This window comes from Hordeum vulgare, chromosome 5H, assembly GCF_904849725.1.
Source record: "Hordeum vulgare subsp. vulgare chromosome 5H, MorexV3_pseudomolecules_assembly, whole genome shotgun sequence".
NCBI classification, from domain to species: domain Eukaryota; kingdom Viridiplantae; phylum Streptophyta; class Magnoliopsida; order Poales; family Poaceae; genus Hordeum; species Hordeum vulgare.
This window is the reverse complement of record NC_058522.1, coordinates 545,543,158-545,566,319: the sequence shown is the minus strand read 5'-3', so window position 1 is coordinate 545,566,319 and position 23,162 is coordinate 545,543,158. Positions and strand designations below refer to the sequence as shown.

The window sequence follows — 23,162 nt, the reverse complement described above, 5'->3', positions numbered from 1 at the left end:
TCGGGCCTTTGCGGAGGAGCACGCGAGGCGATTCATTCCGGCTCTGTCTGCAACAGCGGCAGGAATGAATTATTGTGCGGGCTAGCTATAGTCCTCTGTAGGCGTTGCCTTTGTGCCCACCAACCTATCACTAGCTAATCATGTATTGTAGCCTAGTAATCCCTTGAAGTAGCTCCCTTGGTTATGGATATATGCTGATATTAGTAGTACTAATTCTGGTTTCGCTGTACTTTGGGGGTTTTTTTTTCTTTCGTTCTTTCCGCTGACAACTCAACCAACCAGCGCACTGGCAAGCAAAGTTCCTTCCACCGACGTCCTGGTTGAGTTTGTGAGAACTGGATGGAATAAAATCAACCAAAGTGTTTCACACTCACACTCACACACACACACACACACACACACACACACACACACACACACACACACACACAGCAGGAGGCAACATTTATAGTGGTGCATCGTCAAAGAAAAAGTTACCACGGAAACAGTAGACAGACTCGACACGACACACCAGCAACAAAGGCCCTGCAGGAATGATGGGGTTCAATCAGTCCTTGCCACCGGCAAGGGTAATTGTCACGCGCAAACAGTTTCAGGGTTACAGACATACAACAGCAGTGGTTGCCCTCTGCTGACATCCTGTCCTAACAACTAAATAAGGCTTTATCTAAATCATTGTGCTAGATCATTCGGACGCGATACAGCAGGTCAACTTCAATCGACCTGATCAAGAACAGTTCAACTCCATTCAGACGGGATACATCGGGTGCGGCAATGGGATAATCAAATTCATGTCGACCAACATAGGGAGGAACCACTATGTATGGCTGCTTTCAGCAGGAGTATGTTGAGTTGAATGAACCTCCTTGTGGCAGCATGCCTGTGCACATGGAACACAAAAGATCATCTTGGAGTAGTTCGGTAAATTACCCAGGTTGCCGATTCTTGATGGTCATCTCTACTCCGGCAAGTCATTGGGAGCTTGGCCTTTGACACGGTACATCACCTTGGCGGCCTGATGTCTGCTCTCATGCTGTGACCTCAGGTTATCCTGCTTTGGCTTAGGATGTCTGTTTGTCCTCGGGTCTTGCTTGGCAGGTGTACCAGCCTGGCCTCCGCTTGGTTGCTTGTCGATCCAAGTGCTGGGAGGGAATGGTGGGGGAACCCCGTTTACTGCTTGCTGCTGCTGTATGAATCCTGCATTTTGAACAGGCCGCTGCTGTGGAAATACAGCATTATGAGCAGGCCGCTGCTGGGGGAATCCTGCATTTTGAACGGGGCGCTGCTGGGGGAATCCTGCATTTTGAACGGGCCGCTGCTGTGTGAAATTGTTGTTTTGCATGGGCCGCTGCGGTGGGAACCCGGCATACTGATTCGGATATGGCTGGTTTGGAAAATATCCAGGACCCTGCATCCTGTGATTTTGTTGCATTCTTGGCCCATCTTGGATTGCCAGTTTTGACATCCCTGAATGGATGCCGGCATCGCGGCTTCGATTGTTTGGCCGTTCTAGTATCCGAACATTTTGTCTGTTGGGTTGAGCTTCACCAAAGAACTGAGGACGAGGATTTGGAGCGCTTCTGGACATGTGTGCATGGTATGGATTGTCCACAAAACCCCTCTCATATCCCAAAGGTCCAGAGGGCCTTGCTCTGTGTCCAGGGCCATAGGGTGCAGCCCCATATGGCACATGAAGCAGCCCAGCAGAGCTGCCAGATTTGATCTGCAGGGAATTTTTCAGTAGACGATGTGCAGCCTCTCCTAAGACAGAACCTGTCAGAGCTCCATGCACTTGAGGCCTGGAATTATCAAATCGTTCACAACCAGAACAAACAATTTATCAATTAGCTCGGCTACAGCTAGAGAGAAAAAAGTTGCAACTCAACAAGTATTGTTCCCATGAAAAAGATGTGTATTAATCCTCCATCTGATAGAATATCATGTACTCCCTCCGTTCACAAATATAAGATGTTCTTACTTTTTCTGAATCAGATGTATATAGACATGTTTTTAGTGTGTTTGTTCACTCATTTCACTCCATATATGTAGTCAATATCAAAATATCCAAAACATCTTATATTTGTCAACGGCAGGAGTAGTAATCTATATGCAGTATTTAATGCAAAAGTAGTATCAACGGTTTCTGCTAAGAAAATATGAAATGGTAACCATACCTGTCTCGTGTTTGTCGCCGACTATTATCTTCATGCCACAATATGGGAAAAGGTTTGAAATCATAAGGTTTCAATATCTACAAAATGGTACACTATGTTGGCCCATGATTCATCTCAACAAAAGAAAGACCATATAGTTGAATTGTGAAGAACAGTGGTTAACCAATTCAAATAATTAGACAATAAACGATTCTTTTCCAGCAAATAAAAAAATGATACTCATATTGTTTTCACATATAAGTTACTGTGGCTTGCATACAGACTAACTTTATCCTTGGATAGTACGGTATAGTAAACAAAACTATTTTATCCATGCCGCTGCATGAAAATAACAACACTTGATTCGTCGCATAAATACTTTTTGGGAACATCGTAGTATTGTAGAAAATAATGGTCAAAGTTACATCTCCTAGGCAATGCAAAGTAAAAAATAAAACGCTAAATTGCATGAGACCGATGAGGCGGCACCAAGAAAACTCACACCATTCATTACTTTCACTTATTAGCTGAGTCAAGTCAGCAACTCCTCCATTTACCACCCAAGGCAGAAGTTAAAAGGCTGAACTAGAGTATTATGCTATTAATACCAAGAAAACATATATGTTTATGTTTAATTATCACCAGTAAGTATTGATCATCCAGCTAAACGCACAAAGGTTAGGAAATACTCCCTCCGTTCACTATTATAAGATGTTCTAACTTTTTCCTGATTCAGATCATCAGATGTATATAGACGCATTTTAGTGTGTTTGTTCACTCATTTCAGTCTGTATGTAGTCCATATTGAAATATCCAAAATATCTTATATTTGTGTATGGAGAGTACCTTTGGAGGTATAATGACGCCCTCTGGAGGCTCCGGGATGTGTTTGTGATACTGAGGGCTAACATAGGTAGCATTCCTGGAAAACAATAGAAGAATATAACACTTGAAAGATTTTATGGTAAAATTTGGCTTATAATGTGCTTTGTCATCTTATAATACTTACAAAACTCGGTTATTGGTGATGCCATTGAAACCCTTAACTGGAGATTCTACAGAGATGCTGTACCAATTTCTTTGAGATAAACAAAGAAATCCATTCATTCCGCCACTGAAACCAGGAGCCAATATACCAACATTGTAAGTAGAAATCAAGGCAAATAGCACCATCAAGAAACAGACAATCCAGATCTATATATACCAACCTAGCAGCAGGGTCAATGGGGAGACAATAGGAAGGATCTGTTATCATTTGTTGAGAGTACATCTGATACAGTAATGCAATATGAGCAGATAGTGGATGAGTTTCCCGCACATAAATTATGTCAAACATTGTCGTATTCCTGAATCTCTCTTCTTCCTGCAAAAGCCAGTTAATGTATCTTCAAGTTTCTGTGTCTCCGCAAGCATAAACCAAAGCACGCTGAATAGCTGAAAAAGGAACTACGAGCCTAGTACGTAAACTCAAAAGGATCCTAAAATAAAAGTCAAAGAAAAATAAGACTAGCACATTGATAAAGAAGGATCAGAATCTACATACTGTTAATGTATCTTCAAGTTTCTGTGTCTCCGCAAGCAACCGCCTTTCATCAATAAAAGGCAATTTTGCAATACCCTGGAAAAATAACAGAAACAAATCTTCAAGCAATAGTTAACCAGTCACCTGATGCAAAACTGTTTTGTCCATTAGTTGACTACCTGCCATGCAAAACGTTTTCCGTTCATGTCTATTTCAAAATCTGCAGTTGCAAAAGGAAGGTGGTATGGAGTAAAGAGTATAATACATACGTACAAAGTACCAAACAATGCATCATGAGGTCCTCAAGAAAAGACAAGAGATGCTGGTACCTTTGGGATAGAAATAATTCAACGGTGAATTTGGGTCAGTCATCAAATCCCCGTAGTGCTTTGGCAGTGCATTAGAGCTACAGAAGAAATGAAGAATATATGGTGTTGTTCAGCTTACAATTCATGATATGTGTATGGATAGGCTCGTTAGCAGAAATGACAAACCTAGCAGCTGGCAGTGTTCCCATTAGTTGATCAAATGGCTTGAAAGGTTGACCCAAGAAAAAGGTTATCTCAAACTCAGTCAAACTTTTCAGGTCAGATGCAAAAGGCGCATAATGGTACGGATAGAACCTGTTTGGGTGAAGAGAAGAAAAAAACAGAGTTCATACTTGATACCAAACAAATGGTCAATCATGGGCTTTATCAACCAAGCTGCAGAACTGCCATGTGCCTATGTTCAACTGGTCACCTATGCATGTGGATATGACAGGGGTGTGAAGTATTTTAATAATAACAGGACAAAGTCCAGTTTTCAAGTCTGAATTTTGGCAGGAGTCCAGCTTTTTTAACCTTGAATTCTAGAAAGAAAAGAAGTTCACTTTTCAACCTCCTATGTGGATTCTACAGCTGCAGCATAATGTTGCACCACAGACGAGTAGCAGTTGTTCTTTACATCATCACAAAGAAGAATCACTTCGGAATTCATGGTTGGTAATTGTACAAAAATTAATTATTTTATACCAAGTTACAACACATGATAGGGAAACAATTGGTAACAGACGTAATAGAAAAGGATCGACGCAGAAAGTTCCGATTAAACTTGGGATTCTGGTAAGATTTAGAATTATGATCATGGAGTTGCTACAAATAATAAGATAACTGAGAGTCTCAAGCATACAACCAGTAAAGAGGACATTTGAGTATGATCGTGGATTTTGAGAATCTTTAACAAGTCAAGTGATGTTTTCTCTCGAAGAGAAAAAACAGTAGCTATGCATCCTCACAGTTGATGGTCAATAATTACCTACCACTGCCATGAACAAACACCCTGATAGTAGTATCTCATAACCCAGCAAAGACCTTCCACATATTTCTGAACCTGAAAACATGGATTGCATCAGGTCAGAAAAGACATGGATTGCAGATAGAGATAACATCAGTGTTAAGAGCATGTGGTGACCATATAGGCAGATATGTACTATTGTACTACAAACTACTCTACAAATTTTGTTTGAAGGAGACCTAATAAACTTTCAACAACAGGTTGGAACATTTTCAATCGATCCAGATGGATTATAAAACTAATAACATGCTTCTCAAGGAATAATATGACATGTTAAAATGTAGGCTGGGTGCATATAAGCCTTTACATGTACATCTACAAGTCAAGTGTGATCCCTTTTTATTATTATTAATCTGTTCAGAAATAAGGCAGACACCATTGCAAATACAGCAGGAGGTTTATTGCAGTCAGTACATTGTCATAAATAAATGTTGGTTGTTTTGCAAGACTAAATATGGCATCTTAATCAAAAATGTGTCCTTGATATTGTTGAACACAAAATCATCGATAATGGCTCGCAAAAAATATGCGACCTGGTTAAATTTCATTTGCTGCAATCATAGAGACGACACATTCGTGATGGTGCTGTAGATAAAAGATTACTTTAGACCACTCAATTTCTAGTATGTGAGATCCAGTCATATACCACATGTCAAGCTCAAATAAAGGAAGAAGCACACCAGGCCTGATAGTATATGGTAATGCTTGATGATTAGTTCATGAAGTAGTGCCACTAAGAAACCAACAGCGAATAGCAAGAAGACTCACAACATCTCTCTGAACTTGATCGATGGGTTTTGATTCTGCCTCTTCTCTAAATTTCTCAGCATAGTATCTCTCCCTGAATCCTGGCTCTCCTAGTTTAACCTGAAGGGCAAGTTGGTGCAAAATAAAAGATAGGCAAAACTTACATAGCACAAACTGTCACACTCCCTATTTCATTTTAGCAGAAACAAAAACGCTGGAAATTGTTATATTTACAGATTCTTTGAATTTTAGCAAATCCTATTATCAGACTTTGGAGCTACCAAAATGTCATAATCTAAAATATTGTGTGTTGTGCATAATGCTACTCTATAAGAAAAGGCGAAATAAAGCATACAATACCAACTAGGAAAAGCAATCACCAGATGACATTGTTCCACATACAGTTCTAGTCAATTTTGAAACCCTTAGATAGTGACAGACAATTATGCTCTGAAATCATGCAAGATGCAATTTGGAAATGAGATTAGCGCAAACTAGAACAGTAGAACTCCTTTAGAAAAGATTGCCCAGACTTGATTTCATATGATCTACCATCAATAATGCTGTACTACTACTACCAGTCTACTCTCCCACTACAAGAAGAGAAACAAACCATGTCCACATATTGATTTTCCTCGGAGATATCTCCCTGCGCTCTACGTCTATCCTCGTTGTTCTCATACGCCTGCAATTTAAAAATAATAAACATTCCTTGTCGTTAGGGATAGCAATCGCAAAGGAGGGACTTTGTACACTTCATTCATTAGTTGAAACTAAGGTTGTCATGTACCGAAAAGGTTAACAGATTGTTTTTAAATGTATGTTCACATGGAAGCTGAACCACTCCATGTGGAGGCGTTCAAGAATAGCGAGTAAGAATTGTTCATCAAAAGCAGCAGGAATATTGAAATCCAATTTCACTATTTCAATGCAACTTAACTCTGAGTCGTGACTCCCATCGTATGGATACAAATATATTTCACCAAAAGCACATAATTACACCTTAGACCTGGGCCAAGTAACTTGACCTCGTTTTATTAGCATAAAATGCACCTCAGCATCTTCATAGCAGGCATATATTTGCACTATAAAGTATTTATTTCAGTAAATGACACACATAGGTGATAGGTTTATGCACACTAACATGGATCAAAAGTGTATGGCATTACAGAAGTCAAGAAGGCATTATTTAGAGAATAGCTAGAAAGTACCTTCTGAATACGTGCACGCTTCCGGAAAATTTGTTCTTCATGGATAGCAACAGCCTGAATGAAATGTTCCACTCGTTCCAGTAAAACCTTCCATTGAAAAGAAGAACTTGTCATGGTTTCGGACAACTATAAATGTCACCATGATATCGCCAGGAATATCATTCAATAAGGTCATACCACCAAGCCAATATGTCAGGCTTAAAGTTAACCACGTCTATTTTGATCTATTTTTTGTTCCGATTACAGGGAAGATAACACCCACCACCTCGCACAGTAAGGCAGACAAGCCAAGGGGAACTCTAATGAATTGTTACACCACATATTGGCCAAGCACAGAGAACCAAAACCTCGTAGCTTCTTCAACAATAACAGGTCTATGTTCCCATATCCTAAGTCTACACAACTGTGTTTTTACAATGGGGTGGATGTGGTCTTAGAACTGTGGTGCTGGAAGGGAAGAAAAAGCCTGTAGGCGAGGGAAAATAGGAGGGAAAGAGTGAACTGGAAGACAAAAACAGATGGCATCAGGGGCAATCGCTCATTATATCTTGCTTGCCTACCTGATGGTAATCAAAACAAAAGTTGATTCAAAAATAAACTAGCCAAACCGATCATAAAAGAATGAAACTAACAGCTAATCATCTGAAACTAAAAAATAAGATATTCAGTTGGCAGCTTCTTGCTGCGGCCGCTGTTGTGCTAGGATGCTATGGTTCCTACTCCGTAAAAATGATGCAATTAATGTGTCACGGAAAATGGGAATCATGCAGTCAGTTGATCATGCTCAAGCCATAGTCGGCAAAAAAAATAGAAATGATACTTCACCAAACTGTACGCAAGAAAATCAGGTTCAATCTAGTAATTTTACTATGATATCTCTAGTCAACCCAGTTCTGCCATTACAATTTAGTTGATATGACTGCTATCATTCATCTCAAAGAACGTTTACACTGTATCTTACAAAGTAATGACACAATATGAAAACATGTGCAGGGATGTCCTCTCTCTGTTGGTTTCCCTAAAGAATCTAGGTGACACCACACAGGAACATCTTAATAATTATAGTTTATTACGTTACAACTTACAGCTAAAGCTAATAATAATCCAATATTACTCCTTTTTACATTATGTAAGATTTTTTTGTAGCAAAGATGATGCAATGGTATTTTCTTTGAACCATAAGAGAATTTGAGCACAAAGAGACTCTACCTCACCCCCATCAGTTAGGTAACCGCCCATTGGTTTGAACTCCGCTCTATAAATATTCATCAGAAGATTAATGGCACCCTACAGTATAGAACAAGAAATTAATGACTTCATAGCTCAAATTATCTTGTGAGACGAAAAGAAACCTATTAAAATAAGGAAGTTTGTAAATCAACAGACCTCACGAATTTCCAAAGTTGGCATGTGAGGCAGGAAGTCATTCCCAACAAAGAAGCAGAGAAACACAAAATCATCCAAGATGCGTTCAAGGTTTATCTTGAAGGGGGGATCTACAATCTCCAGATCCTTCTCCAGGTATTCCCGCAGCACCCAGATGTTAAGAAACTGTTAACAAGGTCAATAGTTGCACAGTGAATGAATAGAGTTACAAATTGCATATCAGATGCATCCCCCAAAAGATATTAGACACAAAAGGTAAAGGAAAAGGAAAAATAGCAGCGCAGAAGCTGGCATGCTTCTGAGTACCTGGTACTTCTTTTTATGAATTGGAGGGAGCTCCACGACATTATCAGCCGGACCAGGGCCTTGGCATTCAGCAGCCAAATGCCCAACTTGACCACACAGAAAGCATTTTTCATGTTGCCCTGGCATGGTGATCACCTGTAAAGTCAGTTGAATTATGTAGTTACAGAAGTACTCCTAAATTACCAAAAAGAACACGAAATTTGACTTAAGAGGCGTTGGCCAGAGTCAGTTACGTGCGTACAGTTCTGAACAAAGAATTGTTGCAAATTTACCTCTCTTAAAATCGAGAAGTGGACCTCATGAGTTGCCAGAGCAAGCATGATCAAATCAGCATCCTGAAAAATGCGGTGATCAATGAGTAAAAGGGTGGGTGCAAAAATGACAGCTACTTTGAAATTTGCAAGTAAACTTACAAGGCCATATAAGACATGGCGTGTGTTTGGGTCAAACCCTGGAAGATTTCGCTGTAGACGGATATATGACATGATCTTATGTTCCCCCTCTCCAGGAACATTTGAGTCAGACAATATTACCTTATAAAATGCAACCAATGCAGTTCCCATTTAATACAACATAACAACAAAACTGAGTAATTAACCCAACATGAGGTAGTATCAACACCTTGACAGACTGCCACCCAGGGGAGTGATTCAATCTCAATTGTATGTAGTACTGAAGCGCCGAAGAGAGTACAAACATGAAGGGCGTCCCGGGAGTTATGACATTTGAGTCGATTGCCTCCGACTTCTCCTTCCGGACCAAATTCCTCCCCTCTGCCTCGAATTCCAGCCTCAGCCTTTCCTCCTCGGCCGCCTGAACAAAGCAACAACATGAGAACAGACACAGCTGCCTGCAATGGCAATGCCATGACACCCAAGCAGTAACGTTACCGCATCAGCCGCGTCCTTGGCAGCCCGGAACCGCCTGGACCGCTGCTGGTTCATCTTGGCCCGCGGCGCAACACCATCTGTGCAGTTAAAGTGGAGCATTAGTGAAACCAACTTAGCATGATGAAACCGCATTGGCACGGAGCAAGCAGCCAAGCAAGCGAGCAGCTCACCGATCGCCATGTAGAGGACCTTCCTGGGGCGGACGAGGCAGAAGAGGTGGTCGATGTAATCAAAAATTGACTTGAACACCTCGTCGTAGGTGGTCGGGGAGGGCTGCGTGGGGAGGGAGAGAGGGCCAAAGCCGTGAGACCATGAGCACGATAATAAATAAGCAGGGGAACAACTAACATTAGCTTAATAATAATGAGGGTTTTGGGGGGGGGGGGGGGGGGGGGGGGGGATCGAGCAGTACCCGGCCCTCGGGGTGGAAGCAGGGGTGGATGATGCCGTTCATGTCGAGGTAGAGGTTGTCGAACTCGAGGCCGTTGGGGTTGGGGCGGCGGGGGTCGACGGGGACGAAGGCCCCGGGCTCGAGCTCCACCGGCTCCTCCTCCTCCGCGTCCGACACCGTCTGTGGGTACCGGTCCGCCAGCCACCTGTAGAACGCAGGGACTCCCATCTCTCGGAACCTTCCGGCCGGATCCCTCTCCTCTCTCGCCTCTCCTCCTCGGGGGGCGGCGCTTGCCGGGGGCTTGTGGCGTGCGCGGCGGGGGCGGCGCTTGCCGGGGGCTTGTGGCGTGCGCGGCGGGGGCGGGCGGTGGCTCCCCTCTTCTTCTCTCTCTGGTTCGATCTGGATACGAAGGGGGCAGGAGGTCTGCGGGGTGAGGAAGACGGGGGGTAATGGGCTCGGAGGCGCGTCGCGTGCGTGCCGGAGCTTGTGGTTGGGTTCGGGTTCGGCTCGATCGCTGCCGCTTCTATTTTTTTTTTTATTCTTATGGGAGGTGTTGGGCCTTGCCGTCGTGGCGCGATCCGACCTGATCCGGTCCGGATAAATGATACTCCCGGGACGCCGCGGTAGTAATTACGAGCTGAAACGTCTCCACAAGCTTGCCAGAGTGGTACGATATTTTTTTAGCAGAGTACAATCGAAGTCGCTCACTACGCGAACATACACTCACCCTTATAAACGCACGCACGCACACTCTAACCCTATGAGCATCTTTGAGAGACTAAGCCGGCACATCATCTTGAGATTGACGAAGTCGTCACTGACGCCTTCGTTGTCGACGGGAACGTCTTCTTCCACTGAAAGCACATCGTCGGAAGACCTTAAATAAATCCAGAAAAATGCAAGCACCAATGTCAAGTCTGGGACTTGAACTCTGGTGGGCGGGGAAAACCACAATCCTCCTAACCATCCAACCATGGGTTGGTTTACAGTGGTACGATATCTTGGACGGTATGGATCTTTTTAAAACTAACTAGTTAAATACCAACTAAGTGGTGTGCATAAGTAGATGAGAAAGTGAACAGAGTCCTCGCTTGCACTATGCATTCCCGGGTGGTCAATATAAGGAGCTCCATCTGCCCATTAGTACTTAATTCACACGCAAACTTCACAGAATAGACATATCAACAATTAAGTTTTAGCAATTTCATTCACAATAAGTGAACAATTATTTGATATCACAATGTTTTAGTTTCTCCTTCACCTGAAACTCTTAGGAAGAGGTGACAATCTCCTCTAGCTTGACAACATTAATTTGTAAAGCATGGTATTCAGTAGGGTACTGATCTTTTAATGCTACCTATCAGAATTGTCTAATTTGAATTAATAAGTAGTCAACACCTATATTAAGTTAGAGAAAATCAAACACGTATCTCATAATATATCAATCCATAAAATAGGCGAAAATAGTACATGAAGCCATGCAATGCGCGTGTCTAACAATATAAATTTAATACTTAATCACGCATACACAGAACACGATAAATTCAAAAGTCATACTTAACAAAGTGCAATTAGGCCTAGCACCGTCCCGGCATGGCTCACACCATTCTTTGAGGGCAAGCTAGCTCAGTGATGGATTAACCCCAACAAAACCAAAATATTCATGTTCATCCATATAGCTTACTCTCAACATATTTAGCACAACATCATAGTTGACCTATCATCAGTCGTCATATGCTCCACCTTGCTATCAATCTCCTCAACCTCCTCGGCGATCGTTTCTCCACAAGATTGATCATCATTGTCCTCATATGCACATATGACAACAGGAAAGTAAGACACTCCTAGAAGTTGTAGGCAGCAGCAAAAAAACTATGAAGCTTGAACTTCCAAGATAATTTAAGAGTTATTAGTGCCTAGTGACATTAATTTGGAAAAATCATAACTCTTCAAGGAAAGCCTAAAATATCTGACATAACTTTACATATGAAATAGACTATTTCAATGATGAATGTTGTTATACTTAAATTGTGCATGCTTGAGATTATAACAGAGCTCATAATACAATTCCAGAAGATCCATTGAGCAATAAACACCATAGGAAAGAAGAAAATAAAATACAAACAACCATAATAAGATGATACTTCTTTGTCCCAACAATGTTATCAACAGTTTACACTATCTTCCCTCCGAATAACCCGTTTTCCCTTTTTCGTACATGCATATTCCACACTTAAGTGAGCTTATCACTTGAATAGTATCAGCGCTGCAAATGAATATGGAACAAACTTGTATAACACATTCCGAAGGTGAAAAGAAAACTGCAACCTAAAGTACGACAAAGCACGCCATAGTATGCACATGGAACTCTAATTGTACAACCTCAAGCCTATCAAATACAACATAAACATAATGTAAGATAAGCAATTGAGTACAACCTACACCACAAGTTGATTAAGTGCTCCTTTGCCCTATACGGGTGAAAAGTCATCATGAGGTTAGAAAAGGACGGAGCTTAATCGCAGTTGCAGCAGTTGATATATATATTGAGACCAAGGAAATAAAAAAAATCATATGAATGGGATACCTGCAAACCATGGTAACTGCTGCACATTTTGTAAGCATACAAACATTCAAGCAAAAAGACACGGGATAGGGAATACGTACTCGTCTTGGCGAAGGAGGCCGGCTTGGGGCGATCGTCCTCCGCCCTCCCTTCGGCGGCGGCGGCGCCCACGTCGACCGCGGGATCGCCGTGGCTGATCGGGATGAGGCGGATCTTTGCGAAGACCTCCTCGTCGGCCATGAAGCGCACGGCGGAGACGCGGTAGGGAAGGAGCGCGGGGACGCCCGCGACGGACAGGTCGACGGCGGCCGTGGCCGGCTCGGCGTGGCCTTGTGGGAAGTAGTAGATGGCGGCGCCGACGGGCGGCACGGCGCGCATGCCAGCCAGAGGTGCGCGTCGACGGCCGGGGCTTGTCCTCGCCGCACACCGGCTTGAGTTCCTCCACTCAAGCTCAACAAGGTTGTACTTGAGAAAATATTCATCATAAAAATGTAAAAAAAGGAAAATTTCAGTAGGTTTAGATGTACTCCATCACAAGGGAATTTCAGGATAAGTAGTTCAGTTTTGGAATCCACACTATGCAATCTATAATCCACCCGAGAATATTGCTTCATACATGAACAAGTCTTTTGAAAATTCGAACGTCTACCAAACCATGATTTATTTCCATGCAGATGCTAGAATCCATGTGTACTAACACCATGCTTACCTTGAGTTCAGGGTTCAACTCCATTGTCTCTCCACTTTTGTTTTCTTGTGTAGAACAAGTTGTAACAGATCTATCAAACTGAGCACATGAATAATCACTTAGGAAATTTACATTCACCAGTGAAGCAGAAAGAACAACATTTAGCTAATATGAGTTTGTCGTCATTACCGTTTAGCTAATATGGGTCATTGTATCACAATTCAGAAGCACACAGCTTCATTACCGTTTGTCGTCATCATCAGAAGTTTTGTCATTTCCATAACTGGAACTTGCTCTAATTATGTACACCTGCATCGTTTACATAAAATGAGTCACATAAAGTGCACTTAGCAGTAAGAGTAAACGCCCCCCCCCCATGATCAGGCCTTAAAATAATCCCTTCCATTAGATTAAACGAAGGCATCTGGTACTGACTGTTGGGGAACGTCGCATGGGAAACAAAAAATTTCCTACGCGCACGAAGACCTATCATGGTGATGTCCATCTACGAGAGGGGATGTGTGATCTACGTACCCTTGTAGACCGTACAGCAGAAGCGTTAGTGAACGCGGTTGATGTAGTGGAACGTCCTCACGTCCCTCGATCCGCCCCGCGATCAGTCCCACGATCTAGTGCCGAACAAACGGCACCTCCGCGTTCAGCACACGTACAGCTCGACGATGATCTCGGCCTTCTTGATCCAGCAAGAGAGACGGAGAGGTAGAAGAGTTCTCCGGCAGCGTGACGGCACTTCAAAGCTTGGTGATGATCTTGTCTCAGCACGGCTCCGCCCGAGCTCCGCAGAAACGCGATCTAGAGGAAAAACCGTGGAGGTATGTGGTCGGGCTGCCGTGGAAAAGTCGTCTCAAATCAGCCCTAAAACCTCTGTATATATAGGTGGGAGAGGGGGGCCTTGCCTTGGGGCTCAAGGAGCCCCAGGGGGGTCGGCCGAGCCAAAGGGGGGAAGGTCTCCCCCCCCAAACCGAGTCCTACTTGGTTTGGTGGGTGGAGTCCTTCTTTCCTTTCCCACCTCCTCCTTTTTTTTCTCTTTGATTTTCTTCCTATGGCGCATAGGGCCTTCTTGTGCTGTCCCACCAGCCCACTAAGGGCTGGTGTGCCACCCCCAAGGCCTATGGGCTTCCCCGGGGTGGGTTGCCCCCCCCGGTGAACCCCCGGAACCCATTCGTCATTCCCGGTACCTCCGAAAACCTTCCGGTAATCAAATGAGGTCATCCTATATATCAATCTTCGTTTCCGGACCATTCCGGAAACCCTCGTGACGTCCGTGATCTCATCCGGGACTCCGAACAACATTCGGTAACCAACCACATAACTCAAATACGCATAAAACAACGTCGAACCTTAAGTGTGCAGACCCTGCGGGTTCGAGAACTATGTAGACATGACCCGAGAGACTCCTCGGTCAATATCCAATAGCGGGACCTGGATGCCCATATTGGATCCTACATATTCTACGAAGATCTTATCGTTTGAACCTCAGTGCCAAGGATTCATATAATCCCGTATGTCATTCCCTTTGTCCTTCGGTATGTTACTTGCCCGAGATTCGATCGTCAGTATCTGCATACCTATTTCAATCTCGTTTACCGGCAAGTCTCTTTACTCGTTCCGTAATACAAGATCCCGCAACTTACACTAAGTCACATTGCTTGCAAGGCTTGTGTGTGATGTTGTATTACCGAGTGGGCCCCGAGATACCTCTCCGTCACACGGAGTGACAAATCCCAGTCTTGATCCATACTAACTCAACGAACACCTTCGGAGATACCTGTAGAGCATCTTTATAGTCACCCAGTTACGTTGCGATGTTTGATACACACAAAGTATTCCTCCGGTGTTAGTGAGTTATATGATCTCATGGTCATAGGAACAAATACTTGACACGCAGAAAACAGTAGCAACAAAATGACATGATCAACATGCTACGTCTATTAGTTTGGGTCTAGTCCATCACGTGATTCTCCTAATGACGTGATCCAGTTATCAAGCAACAACACCTTGTTCATAATCAGAAGACACTGACTATCTTTGATCAACTGGCTAGCCAACTAGAGGCTTGCTAGGGACAGTGTTTTGTCTATGTATCCACACATGTAAATGAGTCTTCATTCAATACAATTATAGCATGGATAATAAACGATTATCTTGATACAGGAATTATAATAATAACTATATTTATTATTGCCTCTAGGGCATAATTCCAACAGTCTCCCACTTGCACTAGAGTCAATAATCTAGCCCTCACATCATCATGTGAATTACATTGTAATAAATCTAACACCCATACAGTTCTGGTGTTGATCATGCTTTGGCCGTGGAAGAGGTTTAGTCAGCGGGTCTGCTACATTCAGATCCGTGTGCACTTTGCATATATTTACGTCCTCTCCTTCGACGTAGTCGCGGATGAGGTTGAAGCGTCGTTTGATGTGTCTGGACTTCTTGTGAAACCGTGGTTCCTTTGCTAAGGCAATGGCACCCGTGTTGTCACATAACAAGGTTATTGGATTCAGAGCGCTTGGCACTGTTGGGGAACGTCGCATGGGAAACAAAAATTTTCCTACGCGCACGAAGACCTATCATGGTGATGTCCATCTACGAGAGGGGATGAGTGATCTACGTACCCTTGTAGATCGTACAGCAGAAGCGTTAGAGAACGCGGTTGATGTAGTGGAACGTCCTCACGTCCCTCGATCCGCCCCGCGAACAATCCCGCGATCAGTCCCACGATCTAGTACCGAACGGACGGCACCTCCGCGTTCAGCACACGTACAGCTCGACGATGATCTCGACCTTCTTGATCCAGCAAGAGAGACGGAGAGGTAGAAGAGTTCTCCGGCAGCGTGACGGCGCTCCGGAGGTTGGTGATGACCTTGTCTCAGCAGGGCTCCGCCCGAGCTCCGCAGAAACGCGATCTAGAGGAAAAACTATGGAGGTATGTGGTCGGGCAGCCGTGAGAAAGTCGTCTCAAATCTGCCCTAAAAGCTCCATATATATAGGAGGAGGGAGGGGGACCTTGCCTTGGGGTCCAAGGGACCCTCAAGGGTCGGCCGAGCCAAGGGGGGGAGGACTCCCCCCCAAACCGAGTTGGACTTGGTTTGGTGGGAGGAGTCCCCCTCCCTTCCCACTTCCTCCCTTTTTTTCCTTTGATTTACTTCTCTTGGCGCATAGGCCCCCTTGGGGCTGTCCCACCAGCCCACTAAGGGCTGGTGTGTCTCCCCAAAGCCTATGGGCTTCCCCGGGGTGGGTTGCCCCCCCGGTGAACTCCCGGAACCCATTCGTCATTCCCGGTACATTCCCGGTAACTCCGAAAACCTTCCGGTAATCAAATGAGGTCATCCTATATATCAATCTTCGTTTCCGGATCATTCCGGAAACCCTCGTGACGTCCGTGATCTCATCCGGGACTCCGAACAACATTCGATAACCAACCATATAACTCAAATACGCATAAAACAACGTCGAACCTTAAGTGTGCAGACCCTGCGGGTTCGAGAACTATGTAGACATGACCCGAGAGACTCCTCGGTCAATATCCAATAGCGGGACCTGGATGCCCATATTGGATCCTACATATTCTACGAAGATCTTATCGTTTGAACCTCAGTGCCAAGGATTCGTATAATCCCGTATGTCATTCCCTTTGTCCTTCGGTATGTTACTTGCCCGAGATTCGATCGTCACTATCCGCATACCTATTTCAATCTCGTTTACCGGCAAGTCTCTTTACTCGTTCCGTAATACAAGATCCCGCAACTTACACTAAGTTACATTGCTTGCAAGGCTTGTGTGTGATGTTGTATTACCGAGTGGGCCCCGAGATACCTCTCCGTCACACGGAGTGACAAATCCCAGTCTTGATCCACACTAACTCAACTAACACCTTCGGAGATACCTGTAGAGCATCTTTATAGTCACCCAGTTACGTTGCGACGTTTGATACACACAAAGCATTCCTCCGGTGTCAGTGAGTTATATGATCTCATGGTCATAGGAATAAATACTTGACACGCAGAAAACAGTAGCAACAAAATGACACGATCAACATGCTACGTCTATTAGTTTGGGTCTAGTCCATCACGTGATTCTCCTAATGACGTGATCCAGTTATCAAGCAACATCACCTTGTTCATAATCAGAAGACACTGACTATCATCGATCAACTGGCTAGCCAACTAGAGGCATGCTAGGGACGGTGTTTTGTCTATGTATCCACACATGTAAATGAGTCTTCAGTCAATACAATTATAGCATGGATAATAAACTATTATCTTGATACAGGAATTATAATAATAACTATACATTTATTATTGCCTCTAGGGCATAATTCCAACAGGCACCAATCCAAGATCCGTCATGAACTGCTTCATCGAGACACCCTCCTTAGCTGCCTCCGAGGCAGCCATGTACTCCGCTTCACATGTAGAATCTGCTACGACGCTTTGCTTGGAACCGCACCAGCTTACCGCACCCCCATTAAGAATAAATACGTATCCGGTTTGCGATTTAGAGTCGTCCGGATCTGTGTCAAAGCTTGCATCGACGTAACCTTTTACGGCGAGCTCTTCGTCACCTCCATACACGAGAAACATCTCCTTAGTCCTTTTCAGGTACTTCAGGATATTCTTGACCACCGTCCAGTGATCCACTCCTGGATTACTCTGGAACCTACCTGCCATACTTATGGCCAGGCTAATGTCCGGTCTAGTGCACATCATTGCATACATTATAGAACCTATGGCTGAAGCATAGGGGACGGAGCGCATATGCTCTCTATCCTCATCAGTTGCTGGGCACTGAGTCTTACTCAATCTCGTACCTTGTAAAACTGGCAAGAACCCCTTCTTGGATTGTTCCATTTTGAACCTCTTCAAAACTTTATCAAGGTATGTGCTTTGTGAAAGTCCTATCAGGCGTTTTGATCTATTCCTATAGATCTTAATGCCTAGAATGTAAGCAGCTTCTCCTAGGTCCTTCATAGAGAAACTTTTATTCAAGTAATCCTTTATGCTCTCCAAAAACTCTACGTTGTTTCCAATCAACAATATGTCATCCACATATAATATTAGAAACGCCACAGAGCTCCCACTCACTTTCTTGTAAATACAAGATTCTCCAACCACTTGTATAAACCCAAATGCTTTGATCACCTCATCAAAGCGTTTGTTCCAACTCCGAGATGCTTGCACCAGTCCATAAATGGATCGCTGGAGCTTGCACACCTTGTTAGCATTCTTAGGATCGACAAAACCTTCGGGTTGCATCATATACAATTCTTCCTTAAGGAAACCGTTAAGGAACGCCATTTTGACATCCATCTGCCAGATTTCATAATCGAAAAATGCAGCTATTGCTAACATGATTCTGACGGACTTAAGCATCGCTACGGGTGAGAATGTCTCATCGTAGTCAACTCCTTGAACTTGTGAAAAACCCTTTGCCACAAGTCGAGCTTTATAAACGGTCACATTGCCGTCAGCATCCGTCTTCCTCTTAAAGATCCTTTTGTTCTGAATAGCCTTGCGGCCCTCAGGCAGTACCTCCAAAGTTCACACTTTGTTCTCATACATGGATCCTATCTCGGACTTCATGGCTTCTAGCCATTTGTTGGAATCTGGGCCCACCATTGCTTCTTCATAATTCGCAGGTTCATTGTTGTCTAACAACATGATTGATAAGACGGGATTACCGTACCACTCTGGAGTAGCACGTGGTCTCGTCGACCTGCGTGGTTCGACAGAAACTTGAACCAGAATTTCATGATCATTATCATTAACTTCCTCCTCAACCGGCTTCGCAACGACAGAGGTTTCCCCTTGCCCTGCGCCACCATCCAGAGGGATGAGAGGTTCGACAACCTCGTCAAGTTCTATCTTCCTCCCACTCAATTCTCTCGAGAGAAACTCCTTCTCGAGAAAAGCTCCGTTTTTAGCAACAAACACTTTGCCCTCGGATTTGAGATAGAAGGTGTACCCAACTGTCTCTTTTGGGTAACCTATGAAGACGCACTTTTCCGCTTTGGGTTCCAGCTTTTCAGGATGAAGCTTTTTGACATAAGCATCACATCCCCAAATTTTAAGAAACGACAACTTTGGCCTTTTGCCATACCACAGTTTGTATGGTGTCGTCTCAACGGATTTTGATGGTGCCCTATTTAAAGTGAATGCAGCTGTTTCTAATGCATAACCCCAAAACGATAACGGCAAATCGGTAAGAGACATCATAGATCGCACCATCTCTAATAAAAGTACGATTACGACGTTCGGACACACCATTACGCTGTGGTGTTCCAGGCGGTGTCAACTGTGAAACAATTCCACATTGTCTTAAGTGAGCACCAAACTTGAAACTCAGATATTCACCCCCACGATCAGACCGTAGGAACTTGATCTTCTTGTTACGATGATTTTCAACTTCACTCTGAAATTGTTTGAACTTTTCAAATGTTTCAGACTTGTGCTTCATTAAGTAGACATAACCATATCTACTCAAATCGTCAGCGAAGGTGAGAAAATAACGATATCCGCCGCGTGCCTCTACGCTCATCGGACCACACACATCGGTATGTATGATTTCCAACAAGTCACTTGCACGCTCCATTGTTCCGGAGAACGGAGTTTTAGTCATCTTGACCATGAGGCATGGTTCGCACGTGTCAAGTGAATCAAAGTCAAGTGACTCCAAAAGTCCATCGACATGGAGTTTCTTCATGCGCTTTACACCAATATGACCTAAGCGGCAGTGCCACAAAAATATGGCGCTATCATTGTTAACTCTAACTCTTTTGGTCTCAATGTTATGTATGTGTGTATCGCTATCAAGATTCAATATGAACAATCCTCTCACATTGGGTGCATGACCATAAAAGATGTTACTCATAGAAATAGAACAACCATTATTCTCTGACTTAAAAGAGTAACCGTATCGCAATAAACAAGATCCAAATATAATGTTCATGGTCAACGCAGGCACTAAATAACAATGACTCAAGTTCATAACTAATCCTGATGGTAACTGAAGTGAAACTGCGCCGACGGCGATTGCATCAACCTTGGAACCATTTCCTACGCGCATTGTGTTGGGGAACGTCGCATGGGAAACAAAAATTTTCCTACGCGCACGAAGACCTATCATGGTGATGTCCATCTACGAGAGGGGATGAGTGATCTACGTACCCTTGTAGAACGTACAGCAGAAGCGTTAGAGAACGCGGTTGATGTAGTGGAACGTCCTCACGTCCCTCGATCCGCCCCGCGAACAATCCCGCGAGCAGTGCCACGATCTAGTACCGAACGGACGGCACCTCCGCGTTCAGCACACGTACAGCTCGACGATGATCTCGGCCTTCTTGATCCAGCAAGAGAGACGGAGAGGTAGAAGAGTTCTCCGGCAGCGTGACGGCGCTCCGGAGGTTGGTGATGATCTTGTCTCAGCAGGGCTCCGCCCGAGCTCCGCAGAAACGCGATCTAGAGGAAAAACTATGGAGATATGTGGTCGGGCAGCCGTGAGAAAGTCGTCTCAAATCAGCCCTAATTGCTCCATATATATAGGAGGAGGGAGAGGGACCTTGCCTTGGGGTCCAAGGGACCCTCAAGGGGTCGGCCGAGCTAAGGGGGGGAGGACTCCCCCCCAAACCGAGTTGGACTTGGTTTGGTGGGAGGAGTCCCCCTCCCTTCCCACTTCCTCCCTCTTTTTTTTCTTTTCCTTTGATTTCCTTTTCTTCGCGCATAGGCCCCCTTGGGGATGTCCCACCAGCCCACTAAGGGCTGGTGTGTCTCCCCAAAGCCTATGGGCTTCCCCGGGGTGGGTTGCCCCCCCCGGTGAACTCCCGGAACCCATTCGTCATTCCCGGTACATTCCCGGTAACTCCGAAAACCTTCCGGTAATCAAATGAGGTCATCCTATATATCAATCTTCGTTTCCGGACCATTCCGGAAACCCTCGTGACGTCCGTGATCTCATCCGGGACTCCGAACAACATTCGGTAACCAACCATATAACTCAAATACGCATAAAACAACGTCGAACCATAAGTGTGCAGACCCTGCGGGTTCGAGAACTATGTAGACATGACCCGAGAGACTCCTCGGTCAATATCCAATAGCGGGACCTGGATGCCCATATTGGATCCTACATATTCTACGAAGATCTTATCGTTTGAACCTCAGTGCCAAGGATTCGTATAATCCCGTATATCATTCCCTTTGTCCTTCAGTATGTTACTTGCCCGAGATTCGATCGTCAGTATCCGCATACCTATTTCAATCTCGTTTTACCGGCAAGTCTCTTTACTCGTTCCGTAATACAAGATCCCGCAACTTACACTAAGTTACATTGCTTGCAAGGCTTGTGTGTGATGTTGTATTACCGAGTGGGCCCCGAGATACCTCTCCGTCACACGGAGTGACAAATCCCAGTCTTGATCCATACTAACTCAACTAACACCTTCGGAGATACCTGTAGAGCATCTTTATAGTCACCCAGTTACGTTGCGACGTTTGATACACACAAAGCATTCCTCCGGTGTCAGTGAGTTATATGATCTCATGGTCATAGGAATAAATACTTGACACGCAGAAAACAGTAGCAACAAAATGACACGATCAACATGCTACGTCTATTAGTTTGGGTCTGTTCCATCACGTGATTCTCCCAATGACGTGATCCAGTTATCAAGCAACAACACCTTGTTCATAATCAAAAGACACTGGCTATCATTGATCAACTGGCTAGCCAACTAGAGGCATGCTAGGGACGGTGTTTTGTCTATGTATCCACACATGTAAATGAGTCTTCATTCAATACAATTATAGCATGGATAATAAACTATTATCTTGATACATGAATTATAATAATAACTATACATTTATTATTGCCTCTAGGGCATAATTCCAACAGTCTCCCACTTGCACTAGAGTCAATAATCTAGCCCTCACATCACCATGTGAATTTACATTGTAATAAATCTAACACCCATACAGTTCTGGTGTCGATCATGTTTTGGCCGTGGAAGAGGTTTAGTCAGCGGGTCTGCTACATTCAGATCCGTGTGCACCTTGCATATATTTACGTCCTCCTCCTCGACGTAGTCGCGGATGAGGTTGAAGCGTCGTTTGATGTGTCTGGTCTTCTTGTGAAACCTTGGTTCCTTTGTCAGGGCAATGGCACCAGTGTTGTCACAGAACAAGGTTATTGGATCCAGTGCACTTGGCACCACTCCAAGATCCGTCATGAACTGCTTCATCCAGACACCCTCCTTAGCCGCCTCCGAGGCAGCCATGTACTCTGCTTCACATGTAGAATCTGCTACGACGCTTTGCTTGGAACTGCACCAGCTTACTGCACCCCCATTAAGAATAAATACGTATCCGGTTTGCGACTTAGAGTCGTCCGGATCTGTGTCAAAGCTTGCATCGACGTAACCTTTTACGGCGAGCTCTTCGTCACCTCCATACACGAGAAACATCTCCTTAGTCCTTTTCAGGTACTTCAGGATATTCTTGACCGCTGTCCAGTGATCCACTCCTGGATTACTCTGGAACCTACCTGCCATACTTATGGCCAGGCTAACATCCGGTCTAGTGCACAGCATCGCATACATGATAGAACCTATGGCTGAAGCATAGGGAACTGAGCGCATATGCTCTCTATCTTCATCAGTTGCTGGGCACTGAGTCTTACTCAATCTCGTACCTTGTAACACTGGCAAGAACCCTTTCTTGGACTGTTCCATTTTGAACCTCTTCAAAACTTTATCAAGGTATGTGCTTTGTGAAAGTCCTATCAAGCGTTTTGATCTATCCCTATAGATCTTAATGCCTAGAATGTAAGCAGCTTCTCCTAGGTCCTTCATAGAGAAACTTTTATTCAAGTAACCTTTTATGCTCTCCAAAAGCTCTACGTTGTTTCCAATCAGTAATATGTCATCCACATATAATATTAGAAACGC

At 44.1% G+C, this 23,162-nt stretch overlaps 1 protein-coding gene across 1 annotated transcript; it reads right to left on the bottom strand.

Annotated features, from left to right (window-relative positions):
• Positions 1-526: 526 nt before the first annotated feature.
• Positions 527-10,268, bottom strand: LOC123452664 (5'-3' exoribonuclease 4-like). The gene is made up of 22 exons (XM_045129361.1): positions 9,963-10,268; positions 9,721-9,823; positions 9,551-9,627; positions 9,282-9,473; positions 9,074-9,193; positions 8,933-8,995; positions 8,661-8,795; positions 8,355-8,519; positions 8,178-8,255; positions 6,969-7,055; positions 6,371-6,442; positions 5,779-5,877; positions 4,976-5,046; positions 4,170-4,298; positions 4,005-4,081; positions 3,855-3,895; positions 3,697-3,771; positions 3,362-3,516; positions 3,163-3,267; positions 3,000-3,075; positions 2,175-2,251; positions 527-1,799 (listed from the first exon to the last, which is right to left on the bottom strand). Exons 1-22 carry the CDS (start codon positions 10,167-10,169, stop codon positions 959-961), a joined length of 3,045 nt encoding a protein of 1,014 aa, XP_044985296.1. The 5' UTR covers positions 10,170-10,268; the 3' UTR covers positions 527-958.
• Between the last annotated feature and the right edge of the window lie 12,894 nt (positions 10,269-23,162).